The sequence below is a fragment of the Xyrauchen texanus genome, chromosome 5 (assembly GCF_025860055.1).
Source record: "Xyrauchen texanus isolate HMW12.3.18 chromosome 5, RBS_HiC_50CHRs, whole genome shotgun sequence".
Classification (NCBI taxonomy): Eukaryota; Metazoa; Chordata; class Actinopteri; order Cypriniformes; family Catostomidae; genus Xyrauchen; species Xyrauchen texanus.
This window is the reverse complement of record NC_068280.1, coordinates 7,561,809-7,579,344: the sequence shown is the minus strand read 5'-3', so window position 1 is coordinate 7,579,344 and position 17,536 is coordinate 7,561,809. Positions and strand designations below refer to the sequence as shown.

Genomic DNA, 17,536 nt, shown 5'->3' with positions numbered 1-17,536 from the left:
TGCACTGTTCTATGGAATTAATTTAAACCTAAAATGAGTGAAATGGCGCTGTTTTACACTGATAACTAAAATCCTAATTAAAATACAAAATGTGATATTTTTAACATGTAATGGACAGTGAAGCCATCTAGGTGTCAGGATGATAATAACATGTGACCTCTTAGCATTCAGAGAGCATTCTGATGCGTGCAGTTATTGTCACTGACTGGCATGGTGTTGGAGTGAATGGTGATTGCGCCATCTAGCGGAGGCTATGGTATTAACTTAACGGGTTTTTCCAGTTATTTAAAATTTGTACAACTAATGCTTATTTCAAGTTTTTTTTTTTATTTCAATGTTTTTTTTTTTGTTTTGTTTTGAAGAGGAAAATCATTTAGTTTTGCTGGAGAAATCCCCCATGTTTGTTCTACCAGTAATCACTCTCTAACGATAAAAATAAATACATTTTAATAAATAAATTAAAAAAATCGATTTTTCAGTATTTACCTTTACTCCAATTAACATGTAAAAATTCTACATTTGTAAAATGAATATGGTTAATATCGTTTACAAATAGTGAATGTTACATCCATAAACCCAAAGAAAGTATGTGTTGCATAAAAAAAAATTATGGCATAGTTGTTTATTCTCACTGACATTTTACATCAGAACATTGCTTGCGCTCAGTTGAAGCTGGATCTCATGACTTCGCCTCTAATACCAGATCACTCTCTAACACTAGGAGTAATTGGGTTTTGAAAAATTAGATGCAACTGTCAATGAGTTTTCTGCAGAAGTGGCCTGTCAGAAAGTGTTAACTGTCTCTCGAGTTAGAATGTTTGTAACAATATTACTTATTTACTTATAATATTATTTAATAGGCATAATAATTGTCTTTCTCAATTGTCTTTTTTAACCCAATCAAATTAAGTTTCTATTGTGACCCATCCAGTCACACTATGTTCATAACGTCAGTTTCAAATGTAAGCTTCTGTAGTCATTGGAGGACAACATATGACCAACATTGTAAACTCTTCATTTTATTATTGACACTCCTGAATATTTAGCTGCTATTTATATATATATATATATTTTTATATATACAGTATGTGTCATTGTGTTTATATATACAATACCATTCAAAAGTTTGAAATCAAAGTGATACTTTTATAGTTTTGGAGGAAAATGATACTTCACCACAGAGGCTTCAAATTGACCAAGAATTACAGTAAATCATTTTCTAATGTTACAAATGACTTTTTATTTAAATAAATGCTGTATTCTTCAAACTTCCTGTTTATCCACGAATCCTCCACTTGCAGCAATTACACCTTAGGGATTCTTGCAGTCAGTTTATTAAGAGATTCAGTTAAGTTTCATCCCATGCTTTCTGTAGCACTTTACAAAGATGTAATTGTTTTGTAGGACACTTCACAGTCTTTATGATCAGACACTTCTAACAACAGCTCAGCACCTCAAACATGGACTCACCCATCCATAATACTAATGTTAATTTGCTCATTTAACTGTTTTCTTCTTATTTGCCAATTTCAGATGTTACTTTGTCTTTGAAACTCTGTTAAAAAGTCCAGTATTCCAGAGTCTTCACTGTTTCAAAAGCAACTGGTGATTTTTGTTTTTGTTGTTTTAGTTTGGCATGTACTGGTAATCGAAGCTGCCAGTTTAGGACCTGTGCGGGTCTGTTTCTCAAACTAGAGACTCCTATTTACTAGTCCTCTTGTTGTTGTGCACCTCTGCTAGCAATTTCTCTCCTTGTCCTGGTCAGATTCAGTTTACTTATTTCTTTCAAATCAGTAGTGCTTAAAATAGTTTTCATCTCTTAAAAAAACAATGGACTGGGGACCCTATTGTTGTTCTAGGCGTTTATTTTTCCCCAAATCACATTATTGAGGGCTTAAACATACTCAGAAACTCATGAAACTTTGCACACACATCAGAAATGGCAAAAATGTACATCTGATATGGGTTTCAGAATTAGGTGTGGCAAAATGGCTCGATAGCGCCACCTAAAAAATGTTTCACCAACACATACGAAAACGAAATACCTACAAAAAAGTCTCTTGGACCCATTTCCTAAACTCAACAGGAAGTCAGCCATCTTTATTTTTCTCTTCAATTTTTGTTCTGCTTTTGCCATTTCCAGGACTCTTACTTTAACAAAGTCCTCCTAGAGATTTCATCAGATTTATATTTTACATTTACATTTATGCACTTGTCAGACGCTTTTATCCAAAGCGACTTACAGTGCACTTATTACAGGGACAATCCTCCCAGAGCAACCTGGAGTTAAGTGCCATCCTCAAGGACACAATGGTGGTGGCCGTGGGGATGGAACCAGCGACTTTCTGATTAACAGATATGTGCTTTAGCCCACCACCATTGGCATTGGCGATTGCTAAATTGCAATGCTTTTGTGGCCGTCACGGTCTGTCAAAGTTCGATGACTCATACATACAATGCCCAATCTGCCCCAAACTTCACATGTTTTATAAGAGTCCCAGCCTGAATACATCTACGTGCCAATATTCAGTTATAGTCATAGCACCACCTACTGGCAACAGCCAATTCCTGGTCTTGTACTTTAACAAATTCCTCCCAGAAATGTTATCAGATCAACATTATATTTAGTCAGTCTTAATCTAGAGGCCTTGGTGATGTTAAATTATGAAGCTGATGAGGTTTCGTTGAAGGGTGTGTCCGTGGCGGCCTGACAAAGTTCGATATGAAGTGAGTCACATTTTTGAGGCCTAAACGTGATCGGAAACTCATGAAACTTTGCACTCATCTCAAAAGCTGGGAAAATTGACATCCGATACTGGATTTAGAATTTATTGTGGTAAAATGGCTCAATAGTGGCACCTACAAAATTTCAACTAAGCAGCTCTCACGCCACGTTTCACCTACACATAAAAAAATTGGTAGGCATATGTAACATGTCAACGTGTACAAAAAAGTCTCTTAGAACCATATCCTAAACTCAACAGGAAGTCAGCTATTGTGATTTTTTTTTCTCTTAAATTTTTGCTCAGTTTTTGCCATTTCCAGGCCTCGTATTTTAAGGAGCTCCTCCTGGAGGTTAAATCAGATCAACATCATATTCGTCAGTCTAATCTAAAGGCCTTTGCGATGCAAAATTGTGAAGCTTTTGAGTTTTCTTTGAAGGGCGTGTTCGTGGCAGCCTGACATAGTTCGATGTTTCACCATGAAATAAAATGTGCAATCTGCTCCAAACTTCACATGTTTTATAAGAGTCCCAGCCTGAACACTTCTATATGCCAATATTCAGTTATAGCCATAGCGCCACTTACTGGCAACAGGAAATTACATGTTTTACACTGATACACTCTTAACAATATTTAAGTGTTAAAAAATGCTAAAAAATGCTAAAAAGAAAATTTGGAGTGGCATTCGCCTTGCACAGTAGCCCCAACGTGATGCCAACTCCAACTGTAAGACATTGGATATATAATATACCACTGCCTGAACCTTGGACTTAGGATGGACCCCATCGAACCTCACAGAAATGACCTGCAGGTTGAACTGCGACTACACTCTTGAAACAGAATACATAGACCATTGTTTAATTGCCAACAAAAGCCTTCATCAGCCAACTAACAAAGGGCAATGCATCTATGTAAACTTCTGCAGTTAATCCAGGATGGACTTCAAAGACATTAGTCATTAATCTTACAGTTCATAAAATAATTTTACCTTAAGGCTTACTTAGTTTACAAATGTAAAACCATGACTTGCACTGCACACAAAAAACTAATATTGGCATTATATTCATGTTGTTTAGCCAGAAGGGAACTGGCCCCACAGTGAGCCTGGGTTCTCACAAGGTTATTTTTCTCCATCAGCCAACATCTTATGGAGTTTTGTGTTCCTTGCCACAGTCACCTTCAGCTTGTTCACAGGGGTTCTAGATACAATTCATATTTAATTATTTAATTTCTATATACACTTTACAATCACATTTAATCAAACTACACAATTATCACTGTAAGATATTATAGATGTTACAGCTTATTTCTTTTAAAAAAAATTTTTATTGCATGATTTCCTGTAAAGCTGCTTTGAAACAATGCATGTTGTGATAAGCGCTATACAAAAAAAAATTACTTAACATGAGTCCATATTTCGATTTTTCTAATTCATTGCATACAGTCTATATACACTACCAACTCTATATGTATATGCTGTCTTTGTTTATATTGATAGTGCTTGACAGGGAATGGACTATATAATAGGATGCAGACGGTGCTGGAGAAGAACCTTAGAAATGAATTACACTTGATACAGCGCATTAGCGCTTTGCCTGCGATATTTCGCCTAACCCACTTGCGCCTAGACTTAGCATATGCTTGCGTGAAAATACCAAAACTTCATTGCCATGCCCGTTGACTTATGGAATAGTGCTAGCGCTCTTAAAAATAGGTTCCTATATTTACATTTTATGGTGACTTATTTTTTTTGTGAACTAGATTGCTCACATGATGCATTTGTGCAAATATTTGAACAGATTTTCTGAATCGGTCTATGAGACCGCAATATTATCATTGATCTATTAGATAAAGTGCAACATTATTTTTAGCAGATGTATGCCTAGTCACACTTAATATCCCTTGTCCATATGTGATTGGTCAGTGCTATACCGCAAGGTCATCCTGTCTCATGCGACTACTGGTCCCACTGCTCTTGCTAAGCCTTCGCTTGTCCTCAACAAATTGGCTACTTAGTAATGACGGAGAGGCACAAGAGTTGGGCATCTCTGTTGCTGCTTGTGAAAAGCTCATCTTAAAGAAATCTACTGCCAGGAAGTCATGACCATGGTGATGTTCAGTGGCCATGTTAACAGAATTTTGCTGGTGCACCAGTCGGTCATGAAAGGGCGGGCAACTGGGGTGCATGAGAGAGTGTGTGTGTGTCTGTATAGTCGGGGAAGATGGTGGTGATATCACCAGGCACTGGTTGAAGTCAGGTGGTGGAGTGCACGCCCGGTTTGCCGTAGATGTATTTGGTGAAACAGCAGCCACAGTGGAAGGCGTATTGGGATGTTGTTTGGAAGCCTTGTATCCTTGCAAACATGTCTTACACTGCTTCCATGCCAAATGATATAGTTCCACAATACTGAGCAACAAAGACACGGCAGCAACCGCTAGCATAAACACAATAAATACATTCTTCTCCGTAGGTCGTGAGATATAGCAGTTCACCGGATGCGGGCATGGAGACGCCCTACACACATAGAGTGCTTTAAGGAAGACTCCATAGATCAAGTACTGGACTACGATAAAGATCACCTCCATTACACTGCGAATAAGGATGCTAAGTACATACGTTTGTAGCAGGGCACCCTTGAGTCGCACTTTCCCCCATCCACCCTCGTCCTCCTTCCCAGAATCCTTATCATCTTCAGGGTACTTCTCTCCATCGCTCTGGGCTCCTTGATCGTCCTGTTTTTTCCTTCTTTTCTCCTCCCTGCGGACCCTATGCATGGCGTGCCCCATGTAGATAAGAGAAGGTGTGGACACAAACACTATCTGAAGCACCCAGTATCGTATGTGTGCTATGGGAAAGGCTTGGTCATAACAAACGTTCTCACAACCAGGTTGCTCTGTATCACAGGTGAAGTCCTCTTGTTCGTCACCCCAGGAGGACTCGGCGGCCGTGCCCAGGACCAGGATCCGGAAGATAAAGAGGATGGTGAGCCACACCTTTCCCACTGAGGTGGAATGTTCCTGAACTTCTTCTAGAAAGTTCTCCAGCAAGCTCCAGTCAGCCATGACAAGTCAAGAGGTTTAGTGAAGAATCCTGGGGAAAATATAGGTAAAGTGTGAGTGAGCACAAAATCAAAAATAAACTGAATGTTTTTACTGGCACAGACTGATCTCACAGTGAAATTGGAAACAGCAGGTTGACTTTTCTTTAGCTAAAATCTGTGCTTATCGATATTTGAAACAATGCCCCCAGTGGCCAAAGGGGAAGTGTTGTTGGACGTATGTGCATGTGTGAGATCAATTTTCTGTGTGAATTATCCATGGAGGGGCACCAAAAGCAAGTTGATTTCAGCTAATAAATAATACACGTGTAATACATTGAAGAGGAATGCACATTATATAAACTGTACACCTCATCTGAAACCCTAACCTAACCATCAGTAGAGTAAACATTTTATGTTGGGGGGGATGTAACCTCGGGATCTCTGCTCAATTCTGATTATGCAAACACAATTACTTACTGGTTTCAGTGCTTGATGTGAACCCTGGTCTCCCATGCTGTTGATGCCACGTGCATTCGGTCGTGCACAAGGGAAGGTAAACATGCTTGAGCCAATGCAAATATGTCTTATGGGAGATGCTGTTTATGAGTAAATTGGAATAATGTGCCTGATTCTAGGGTACAGTATTTTTCGGAAACAGCATGCCGACTTCCCAACATGTGATCATGTTGCTTGGTATAAAGAAACATTTTGGGTAATCTGATCACAAGTGGACCGCACCAAATACAGATGTAAACAGGGTCGAAATCACATTTACGTAAACAATACACGGAATTACCAAAAGCAGCTTATTATAAAACAATATGACAATGCAAGACAATTACATTTACAAGAGCTTTGAAATCATCTGATTATTTTGATGTCAAAACGTATACAGTCATACGCACAACACTTGCGGGCATTGAATAAGCTATTAAGAATGCCAATAAAGGTGCTTACATGCAGAGCGAAACCTATTTATGCTTAACTTTTATGACCTTACCCTGATAAAGTCAACCAGTTCAAGGCGTTTACATGGCCTTAAACGTTGTCGGCTTGTTAAGCATAATAGGTGTATGATCATGCATGTGTAAACACACAATGTTTTTTAATCTGATTACTAAAGCCATATTCGAAGGTAGTTGAAAATATTTGTATGTGGCGAGATCACATGACTAGCAGTATACTACTTTATCTCTGTAACCTTATTTTCAGATGCTCTTGGCTTCAGAATAAACTAATCATGGGTGTTTGAATATTTCTGCAATGGTATCAGTAACCACAATTTTTTTTATCGACAAGCGAAATACACAAAAATTACTAAATATAAACTTTAAATGTGCCCTATGTACTGTGATATATGAAATATTTCAAGTATATTTCAATATATATTTTTGGGGCCTAACTTTATACTGCTTAATATTTGGTCAGATACCTTGACGCTGTTCCAACCTCTTCCTATGTTTCTAGGAAGAGTGTATTTAAAATGGATCACATACGTTATTTAAAATTACTGTGCCACTCTACAGTCATTTACATTTATGCATTTGGCAGACGCTTTTATCCAAAGGGACTTACAGTGCAATTATTAAAGGGAAAATCCCCACGGAACAACCTGGAGTTAAGTGCCTTGCTCAAGGACACAATGGTGGTGGCCGTGGGGTTCGAACCAGCAACCTTCTGATTAACAGCCCTGTGCTTTAGCCACTACGCTACCACCACTCCATGTAATAGTAATGTGGTACTGCCCTGTGCCTTCTCATGCTATTCTAAAACAGGGGGAAAGACGCCAAACATGCTTAGACTATATATTTAGGCTGCGTCTTTGTATGCTCGAGGTTTTGATATAAACTTTTCCCACACAGTCAAGTGCTGGGAGTCTGGGAAAAAGGGACTAAGGAATTTAAGGAACCAGCAGCTAAAAATAAATATAGAAGCAAATATTTAGTGCCATTTATCCTTTCTTGGTATTGGAGCGTTTCCTGTTATCTTTCTAAAGCGAGGAAATGTCAAATGATTTCATATACAGATTAATTCATCCATGAGATGAACGCATTTAATATTGAATTATATCATCCTTTTTATATTAAAATAGAAATATATATAGTTCATATAAAACTATCAGTTAATTACTGGTTATGTTCTTGTTATATCGCTGCACATTATTTTAAAAGGTATAGATAGAGATAAGATGCAGAGCTATACAATAAGTAAGCAATTTGTAGGTTGATTTTCATTTGAATATAATTCCTTTTGTCTCTGTTTCGTCCCCTTGTAATACTTTTGGAATTAAACACTCTAATGTTTTTCTAGCATCAGAGGCTCAGTCCTTTAGTGAGTTTATGGGAAGCCACAATATTCTCAGCGCTTTACCATGAGATCTTGGATAAGAGTGTGTGCATTTTAATGGCAGTTTCTCTGGAAAAGCATAAAAAAACTTTTGAATGTAAATGAAGCAAAGGTTACTATTTGGATCAAATCCGTAGTCCATGTGAGTCAGAGTTATATTAACAAAATAATAGAAAATCACTTTTGCAGCTTCACACTCGAAACCAAAAGTCTGCTTTACATCATAAAAGATAAGACAGGTCAGCTTATCAGCAAAACACTGATAAGCTGATCAGTTTTAGGGCCTCTGCTTTTATATGCTTCCCCTGGGAGATATTATCAGGAATCTTGGAATAAGTTTCCACTGTTATGCTGATGATACCCAACTTTATATTTCTTCAAAACCTGATGAGATTTCACAATTTTCCAAATTAGCAGAGTGTATCAATGAAATAAAAGATTGGATGGCCTGAAATTTCCTTCTACTCAATTCCAACAAAACAGAGGTACTAATTATTGGACCAAAAACCTCTAAAAACAAGCCGCTAAAATATTATTGGCTCTCGATGAATGTACATCTTCAACATCGAAGAAATTTGATGTTATATTTGATACCAATCTGTCCTTTGAAAATCAAATTACCAATGTTTGTAGAACAGCTTTCTTCCACCTCAGAAATATTGCAAAGTTACGACACATGCTCTCTGTTGCTGATGCTGAAAAACTAATTCATGCGTTCATGATCTCAAGACTAGATTATTGTAATGCATTACTGGAAGGATGTACAGCAAGTTCAATAAATAAACTTCAATCGGTTCAAAATGCAGCAGACAGAGGGCTGACTAGAACCAATATGATCATATTAGCCCAATTTAATCGTCATTACATTGGCAACCCGTTAAATTTTGTAAAATTCTGTTAACTACATACAAAGCTTTGAATGGTCTAGCACCGCAGTACTTAAGTGACCTCCTACCATGCTTGTTCATTATGATCACTAAATTATTGCCTGTTAATAGTTCTTAGAATATCAAAATCCACAAAAGGAGGTAGATCCTTTTCATATTTGGCTCCTAAACTATGGAAAAGTCTCCCTAACACTGTTCGAGATGCAAACACACTCACTGAGTTTAAGTCTAGACTAAAGACTCGTCTATTTAACCAGGCAACACCTAATTTCTCCTCCTACCCACAATTAGGCTGCTATAGTTAGGTCTGCCGGAACCAGAAACATTGATCGTGATCTATAACTCTGCAATAAATTGAATGGTATCTATGCTAATATTATTCTATTTGTTTCCCTGTCCATCCTTGGGACTCCTATCCTGAGGTCACCAGAACCGGCTGGATCCAGCTCCATTCCTGCTTTGTGTTGGACTCCACTGCTACATGATGTTGAGTGATGATGACTAATAGCAACCGGTGCCAGCCAATCATCACTTCAGTCTATTACGATGGACTTCAGAGGATGAACTGATTCCAACTCCAACCATAAGACATGGGATACTTCATATGCCATTGCCTGAACCTTTGATTTAGGATAGACCTCACCGAAATTACCGGCCAGGTTGAACTGCGATGCACCTAACGGATCTCTGCCTGCATCACCTCGGTCTAATGATGGACTACACTCTTGAAATGGAATACACAGACTATCAATTAATTCCCAACAAAACCCTTCATCAGGCAACAAACAAGGACAATTGCATCTATGTGAACTTCTGCAATAAATCATTGGTCATTAATCTTACAGTTCATACAAAATATTTGTTTAAACACTGGCCTAGTTTAATATTTTTTACCGCCTAATTTACAACTTCCTACTAGGAAAATTGCAACGGAATGCATCTATAAGAATTACAAATTGTAGTCTCGTGCATAAATTCTCAACTCCAATTTTGCCGAGATTCAGGGGCATGATGTTACACAAACATCACTCAGGGAGATGTACAAAGTGAGTGCTAAACATTCACTTTATTTAGTAATATCGATAAATGGTTCGTTTCCACGTTACATGATATTAAAGCTTGTTTAACAAACGCCTGCAGAAACATGTATATAAAACATTATAATCTCTTTTGATTATCGTACACCTGAAGCACAAATGCTAGCGCTGCAGCATTGTTTATCAGTTGGGTTGCTCTCTCTCTCCATCCTGGACCTGTTTTTATCTCCCCCATCTCTCACTGTCAACAGAGAAATGGTAATTAGGAGTAATTCATCTCAGGTGGGACTCCTCTCCCCAGACAGGCCCTCGAACATACCCTCACCTCCACAGTAAATTTAACTGCAGAATCACTATGTGTAAACATTCCCTACTTGGAGCTACTCTGTTTATGTCAGACAAAGACAAGTCTGTGTATTAACGTCTTTCATGAAGGCACAAACTACAATCCCATGAAGCATTGCAAATTACATTATTGAATATAAAATTATGGAAATATGTCAAACTCTTGATTTTAGGTTGTTGACTATAAGTATAGGAACAATTGAGTTTGTTAATTGCGAAATATTCCGATATACACAAATATTTAAGTATTTTGAGAGTGCAGGTTGACCGATTCATTTGTGTCATTCATTGGAGCGGACGGTCGCTTCTGGTGCTATTTTGCAGGTTTTGTTGGCCACAGCTTTCTGATTGGTGGATCTTTCACTGCTGTACCAGGGATTATGTAGTTGTTCACCAGTAATTCCGCTATTAAATGTGATTTTTAAACAATATAGTGGAAATAACACAGATGGATGCTTCAATGGAAGCATATACTATCGATAAACAACCTCTGAGCTTATGGTATGTAAGTTAGCATTGAAATCAATTAAATAAATGAATGGGATTTGTACTTTGAGAACCAGACTGTTGTTCTCTATTGGCTTCTTAATAGCTGAAAATAAATGGAAAAAAGTCCCTTTTGCTTTATGGTAGGCAGAGGGGTTACCAGGATATCATGTTTGGGGGGGCATTTGGCTTGTTTGGGGGGGCAACATACACAATTGAAAAAATCGGCGCAAAATTAAGCTATACTACACACAATCTGTTTTAGTGCATATCTTTTTCTAAGCCAGGAACCCAGAGATAGGCACAGGGCTTCTATTAGACTATAGGGCTTAAACTGGATTTTTGTTGTGTCAGACCTCACTCATCTGCTAGCGATGGAAAAATTCTAAGAAGTTAGAGGCTACAACTCTTGAGGTTTAGCCTACTGTTGGTGAAAGCCAGCTAGATGATGATCTTCAGACTTTAAGGACAAAAACAAATGTGAATTCTTACCCACTGACTTCTTTCGGAAAAATCCCCAAAGCCTCATTTGCTTAATTTTTGCTGTCTTTCCTGCTAATTGCCATTAACTCGCCACTAAGTAACGTTAGTTGATGTCAACGACTGTGCAAGCTCCTCCTCTACCTGCTGCATATTCAACAGAGAGGAAGAAACGGAGTCGCCCATAGGCTACCAACAGCAAAGGAATTTATTCTATAGGCTAGATTATGCCTATGTCTATTTTTACAGGCTGTATGCAGTATGTGCAAAGCCAAAGCACAATGAAATAAGGCAACTTGTGATTTCGGGGGTTTACATAGGCTTTTGTCCGGTTTCATATTTGTCAGTCAACTATTCAAAATACATTCGGGGCTACACTCAAAACAACAGATGGACAGATTATTTCTCAAATTCTCAGGGGAGGCAGTGTTTATCCTAGGGGAGGCACTGCCTCCCCCAGCCTCCCTCTAGACACGCCCCTGATGGTAGGTTTGGTTTGATACAGCAGTTTGACTAGCAAATTTGGATTGGCTTTGTCATAATTATGTGAAATTTAAATTTATAAATTACATTTTTATTTAACTTAATGTTTTATCTGTTAGGCCTCTTATATAACATTTCCAACATATTACTGAGAAAGGTAATGTGGCATCAAATGTGGGAACCAGGTTGAATGTGACTGGGCACATACCCGCCTCGAGTCTGTATATGAGTGTGTCTCGCTCCCCTCCCCTTTGAGGAAACAATCTCAAACAATATGATTCCCCTCTTACAAGCCACTTGAAAAGGAAACTGGCTGGGTTCGAGACACTGAGGCCAGAAAGGTTAACGCCAACACTTAAAAGCCAAACCAGTCTTGAACTAGGTGGGGAATTTAAGAAATGCAAAATTCATAATTGAGATTTAATTATATTTTTGTATTTATTAATCCTTTCATTTTCTTATTTTATATAATTTCACATCTGGTTCATAATGTAATTTCATTGCCATCATGTTTGTGAATTAAGTAGGATGTAGATTTGATTACCACCATAAATTCAGGTACAAAATATAAAAGGTCAATGTTTTATAGTAGTGTTTGGGTAGGTAACAACAGCACTCTTTTATCTGAGACTTAATTATACAGTTTAGAGATAAGTATTAGAATTCTAAACTACTTTAATTTGTTGCGGAGACATATGGAAATATTATATCAACATTTGAGACACACACAGTATGTCAAAAAACCCTGCAACAATTGAAACAAACTTTACTTCAACAGTCCCTGACAACCCACTAATTCAAGGTGAAGGATATAATAGATGTTTTGTAATTTAGTCTTATATAAACCAAATATGTACCTGTAGTTTTGGTTGAAGGAACCTTTTAATAAGACAAAAAGTGGGTTATAGAATAGCAAACTGCAGATTTAAAAGTGCTTGAGCTAATTACTGTATGTGAATGTTTCTCAGCGCTATTTCTGTGTCAGTGAAACTTTCAGGAGGAAAGGGGTGAGACCCACTCCCTTCTCTTATACTTGTTTATCCAAGGAAAGGAGAACAATGCAGGAGTTTCTTTTTTTTTCTTATTTTGTTTTAATGAAGTGGCATCTGGAGATAGGGTCTGCTAAACAGCCATGAAACAGCCACCAAGATGAGAACCATGCTCTTCCGCTCTCTGTTGTCCTATCTGCATTTGAGTCAGCACTGTGGCAAATGGCACAATAAAGAGAGCCTAGTTACATGGATGTTAAACTCAGCATCATTAGACACTGGGTTGACTTCTCAGACACAGGAAAGCAATGTAAATGGGCAGTCTACATTAAAGAAAGTGTCAATTGAATCTAAGTAAGCTATTGGATTTTTAATTTTAACAAGGAAAACATTTTAAGTAAGGGATAATGTACAGTGAGCCGCTCATTACTGCATAATAAATCCTGAAAGAGTGATCATGAGGAGTCTTGTATCATCCTGAAGGGGTTTATTTTGCTATAATGACCAGCTGACTGTGCATTATCCCACTTATTACACAGCTACTTACAAAATAAATGCACATGAGGTATTGATTTGAACTTGTCTTATGTTTACATGTAAACAGATTTCCAGACTACCTCAATTTAGTAAGAATCTGCCAATGAAAAACCATATCAGTCGATGGTGGTATATGCAGTGCTGGGTAGTAAAAATAAATTTTTTCTGTGTTCCAGATCAGATTGCGCCCAGTCGTCCGTGTTGCCTTTCAAAGTATACTCTTTTGACTGCGAGGTTTGAGCGAATATGAACGCGTTCGACACATGCCCATTATGATTGCTTTGTGATACTCTTTTAGTACAGTCAACAACCGGCGCATACGCTGATGGTGCGCAAAGTCGAGGTCTATCAGTGTCGAGGAAATCTGGCCTGAATGCGGAGAGTCCGCTCAGAGTGTTTCGATGACGAAATTTGCAACACGCATACTGTGCACAGATCAGCAACGTGGACAGCCGAAGTATACTAAAATCTGGCCTTTTCAGAGGCACAAAGCAAAAACATTACAATAAGGCATTAAACTCTGCCTTCCAAAACATAACATCCTATCCACTGTAAACGATTCCACATCAAATCTAAAGAATAATTTGGAGGTGTGCTTGCATGTTTTCTCAACTTCACATTGCATATCTTACAAACTCCTGACAAACTTTTTTTATTATTATTATTTGAATAATCACTCAGGGATGGATGGCCATTGGAAGTACCGGGACTTTTCCCATTGGGCTGGTCAGTCGAGCAGTGGGTCGCTCAAAATACTCAAAGTGTGACAAAACAGCGCTACCTGAATCATAGCGTATCCGCCAATGGCCGCAGCGTGGACTTGTCTCTCTTACCAACAAAGTGCTGACGAACCTCACAGTGAAATAAACTAATTAGTTTATATAATTGCAAAGAATATGTGTTTGGTAGTGACAATTCGTAAAGTACATTTACTTCAAAATTATGGGATCGATTTACTCATTATACGGCCATGTTAGACAGGCATGCTGTCTCACTTCCTGGTTGTATTTTTCTTTAAGATATTGGATCTATTTATTTTGTTACAGACTATTTGAGGACACTTTAACAAAGTGCTTTAACAAAATTTTTTAAACTGAAACCACAAGTTATTATTTTAACCTCGTTCGGCCCCTCATACACATGTGTGGATGTTGTTTTTTGGCTTCACTATACTCAAAACATAACATCAATTCATTTAAATGACTGAGGGTTTATTGAGTGTTCAGGAGGGTTAAATTTTCAGTCATATGACCAAACAACATGGCGCCGACCACAGTGGAGTTTGTCTTTGGGAGAAACGCCAACAAAACTACATCTGGTAAGAAACCTAATTAAGCTTTTAAATTGAGCCTCTAGTTTCATCCGATATGCCATTTTTGTCATTTTTCTTTTATTTGAGCGATTTATCGCAAAACACCACGTTGCTATACACAATGTACACTAATGTGTCCATTGCAAAAAGAAAATCCTTTAAAATCTTATATTCACTTGTTTTTTTATTACATTGAGAATCAATGGGTTCATCCAAAAGCTGAAAAATGTTGCTTTCAGAGGCTTTATATGGTGTTAGTATGAAAATTAGGTGCATTTCGAACTGTTCTGAGACCAGTGCAGAAAGACAGCACACTGGAGGTTAAGTCATTCACTAAATAGGGAGCAAGGGAGCATCCTAAAGCTCTCAATGCAGCATTCAATCCAAACTTCTTATCAAAAGATCAGTTTCAGTCTGCAGATGATGTTTGGACCTCTCAACATGGTTGGCAGACATGGGACAATGGTATTAAGTACATAAATTCAGAATATATAATGTATAATTGTATGTTAAAATGATTGGCAGTGATTGGATAATGCTGGCCATTACTTGTATCAGAATTAATTATGCTAATTTCTTATGTTATATATGTAATGTCTAATTACACTATAACCAACACTCCTGGAAACATAATCAACAATTTGATTTGAAAAAAAATAAATCTGACTTTCTCTAGTTTGGTATAATTTAAAAGTTCACAATTGAGTTGTCCTCATATGTGGACATACTGTACATTTTTAGAAGTTAAGATTAGGCAAAAGGTTTGAGGGAATATTATATAACATTGCAAACAAAATATTGTAGTCACTTCCAAAAACAGTGAAGTCATTATCGTGTTTGGTTAAAAATAAAGTAAAATGGAGTCATCTGAAATTGTATGATAATAAATATATGTTAAATTATTATTAGCTCTCTAATCAGTATGATTGCATGTACCGTATGTATTTTACAGAGAAAATATGCATGTAGATTGGGATGAATCCTATAAATTGAACTTAAAATGTGTTAAAATTGTAATTTTACTTGATTTGGCTGTGAAAAACCTTTTGAAAAATGTATTAAAATAAGAGGGGGGATGGAAATAGATAAATATATGTATTATAGCATATTGCTGTGTTTTAGTGGTGACTAAAAAACAGCAATGGAGAGGAAAAAAAGTGTAAAAGATATGGTGCAATGCATAAATATATATATATATATATATATATCACTTTTGTTAAGCAACTTATTGCAACAGTCTACAACTTATTAATATATTTTAAACATCAATTACACAGACCAAATACAGTGAACCCATTTTCAGTTGCATATTTGATTAGGTGTGAATTGTATATATAATGGCATCTATATCTATGCATAGACCTCATTGTTCTTTTTGTGTTCTCACCTTTAACAGTAGTGGACCAACAGGTGTATCGTAAAGATCAGACAGGTGTTTGTTTTTCCCTCTGCAGACTAAAGGGTAAAGAATTGTCTGTTTAGGGACATTGCTTGATTGCTTCTTCTAAGAATGTGTCAAGATGCTCTACCTCTTTACCTTAGCTGAGAACCTTCTTGTCTCTTCCGCTTTCAAGATGTGGGAATACTTGCCAGAACTACTTGCCGAGATGAAAGTCACAGTACCTCAATGACCTCAGAGCTTTAGCAGAAGCTGTTTCACTTTGATATCTCAAGTTTGTTCTATTCGTATGTTATCTGTAATTTGCGCTAGGGGTTGAGTGTCTCTCAAAGCAGGACTGTGTTTTTGATCAGAGTATACTAAAGATCCTTATTGTTGAATCTAGTGTAGAGCGGGACTGTTTGATGCCTCCTCAGTGGTATCGATGTTTCAAGTGTTGACGCAGGTATGTTGACACCTCAGCAGGATAAATGTGATGGAACTATATTAATCTTTTCTGGATGGATCTTCTTGACAGGGTAGAGTTGTGGATACAAGGCCATTTACAGACAGATTGCCCCTTGTTCTTGTCTTGTCAGTGAAGAAGAGGCTCTTAATCCACAGACTAATGGTCACAATGGACTCTTTATTACTCCGATTGATAAAGAGAAAATGTCACTTTAAATGGTAAAGGATTTGAGGATGGATGACTCGATGTGATTGTTTCTATCAATCCTCAGTCAGTCTTTTCAAGAAAGGTAGGACGAACGCCTGTCAGATGGTCTTCGTAGATGGTCTCCACTGCTGTTACCACACAAGAATGACTCTTTCTGATACTTCTAGAGTTAAAAGTAAACAAATCAATTCAATACTCTCTTAGAAGTGTCCTTGTCGTCTTCTGTGCCTGAGTGGGGACACTGTTAATTCCAGGGGACTACAAATTGCAGACGTGCTGATAATTAGAAACAGCTGCTAGTAAGTCGGCCACGGTCGTCAACAAGCAGAAAGTGCCCTTACTCTCAAAGGGCATGCAAAGAAATACCAATAGAGCTATGCCTTCCTCATTCTCCTCCTCTGCCCTCCTTCTTACCCTCCCTCCATCTCCCATTCCCTCTCCACCTCCTTCTATTTTTCCTTCTGCTCTCCTACTCACAATGCCTGCCTGCCACTCTATTTTAGTTTGTATATACCTATATCTCATCATCAGGAAGGAAAGTGAGATTGTATTGAGAAACAATGGGAATTTTACTCAGGCTTGTAGTCTCCTGTTATTCAGTTTGATAGCTAGATGTTTCAAACTGCTCTCTTTTCAACAACGTAATGGACACACATGAGCGATTGGCCTGTTTGTTACATTATTAACTCTGATCCAAAACATAGTGAGCTGCCTAACTATACAGTGGTTTAAGGCATCATAGGCACACCACGGACGTAAAGGCTGTTCCAAAAAGAAGGCAAAAAGCTTATGTTGTTTTTTAAGGTACATAATTTT

General features: G+C 37.6%; 1 protein-coding gene across 1 annotated transcript; it reads right to left on the bottom strand.

Moving 5' to 3' along the window:
• Positions 1-1,259: 1,259 nt before the first annotated feature.
• On the bottom strand, positions 1,260-17,034 carry LOC127643442 (gap junction alpha-5 protein-like). The gene is made up of 3 exons (XM_052126200.1): positions 16,204-17,034; positions 16,054-16,121; positions 1,260-5,814 (listed from the first exon to the last, which is right to left on the bottom strand). Exon 3 carries the CDS (start codon positions 5,784-5,786, stop codon positions 4,650-4,652), a length of 1,137 nt encoding a protein of 378 aa, XP_051982160.1. The 5' UTR covers positions 5,787-5,814; positions 16,054-16,121; positions 16,204-17,034; the 3' UTR covers positions 1,260-4,649.
• Between the last annotated feature and the right edge of the window lie 502 nt (positions 17,035-17,536).

Excerpts from the sequence above, each read along its gene's own strand:
- LOC127643442 (XM_052126200.1), bottom strand. The coding sequence starts at position 5,786 with ATGGCTGACTGGAGCTTGCTGGAGAACTTTCTAGAAGAAGTTCAGGAA.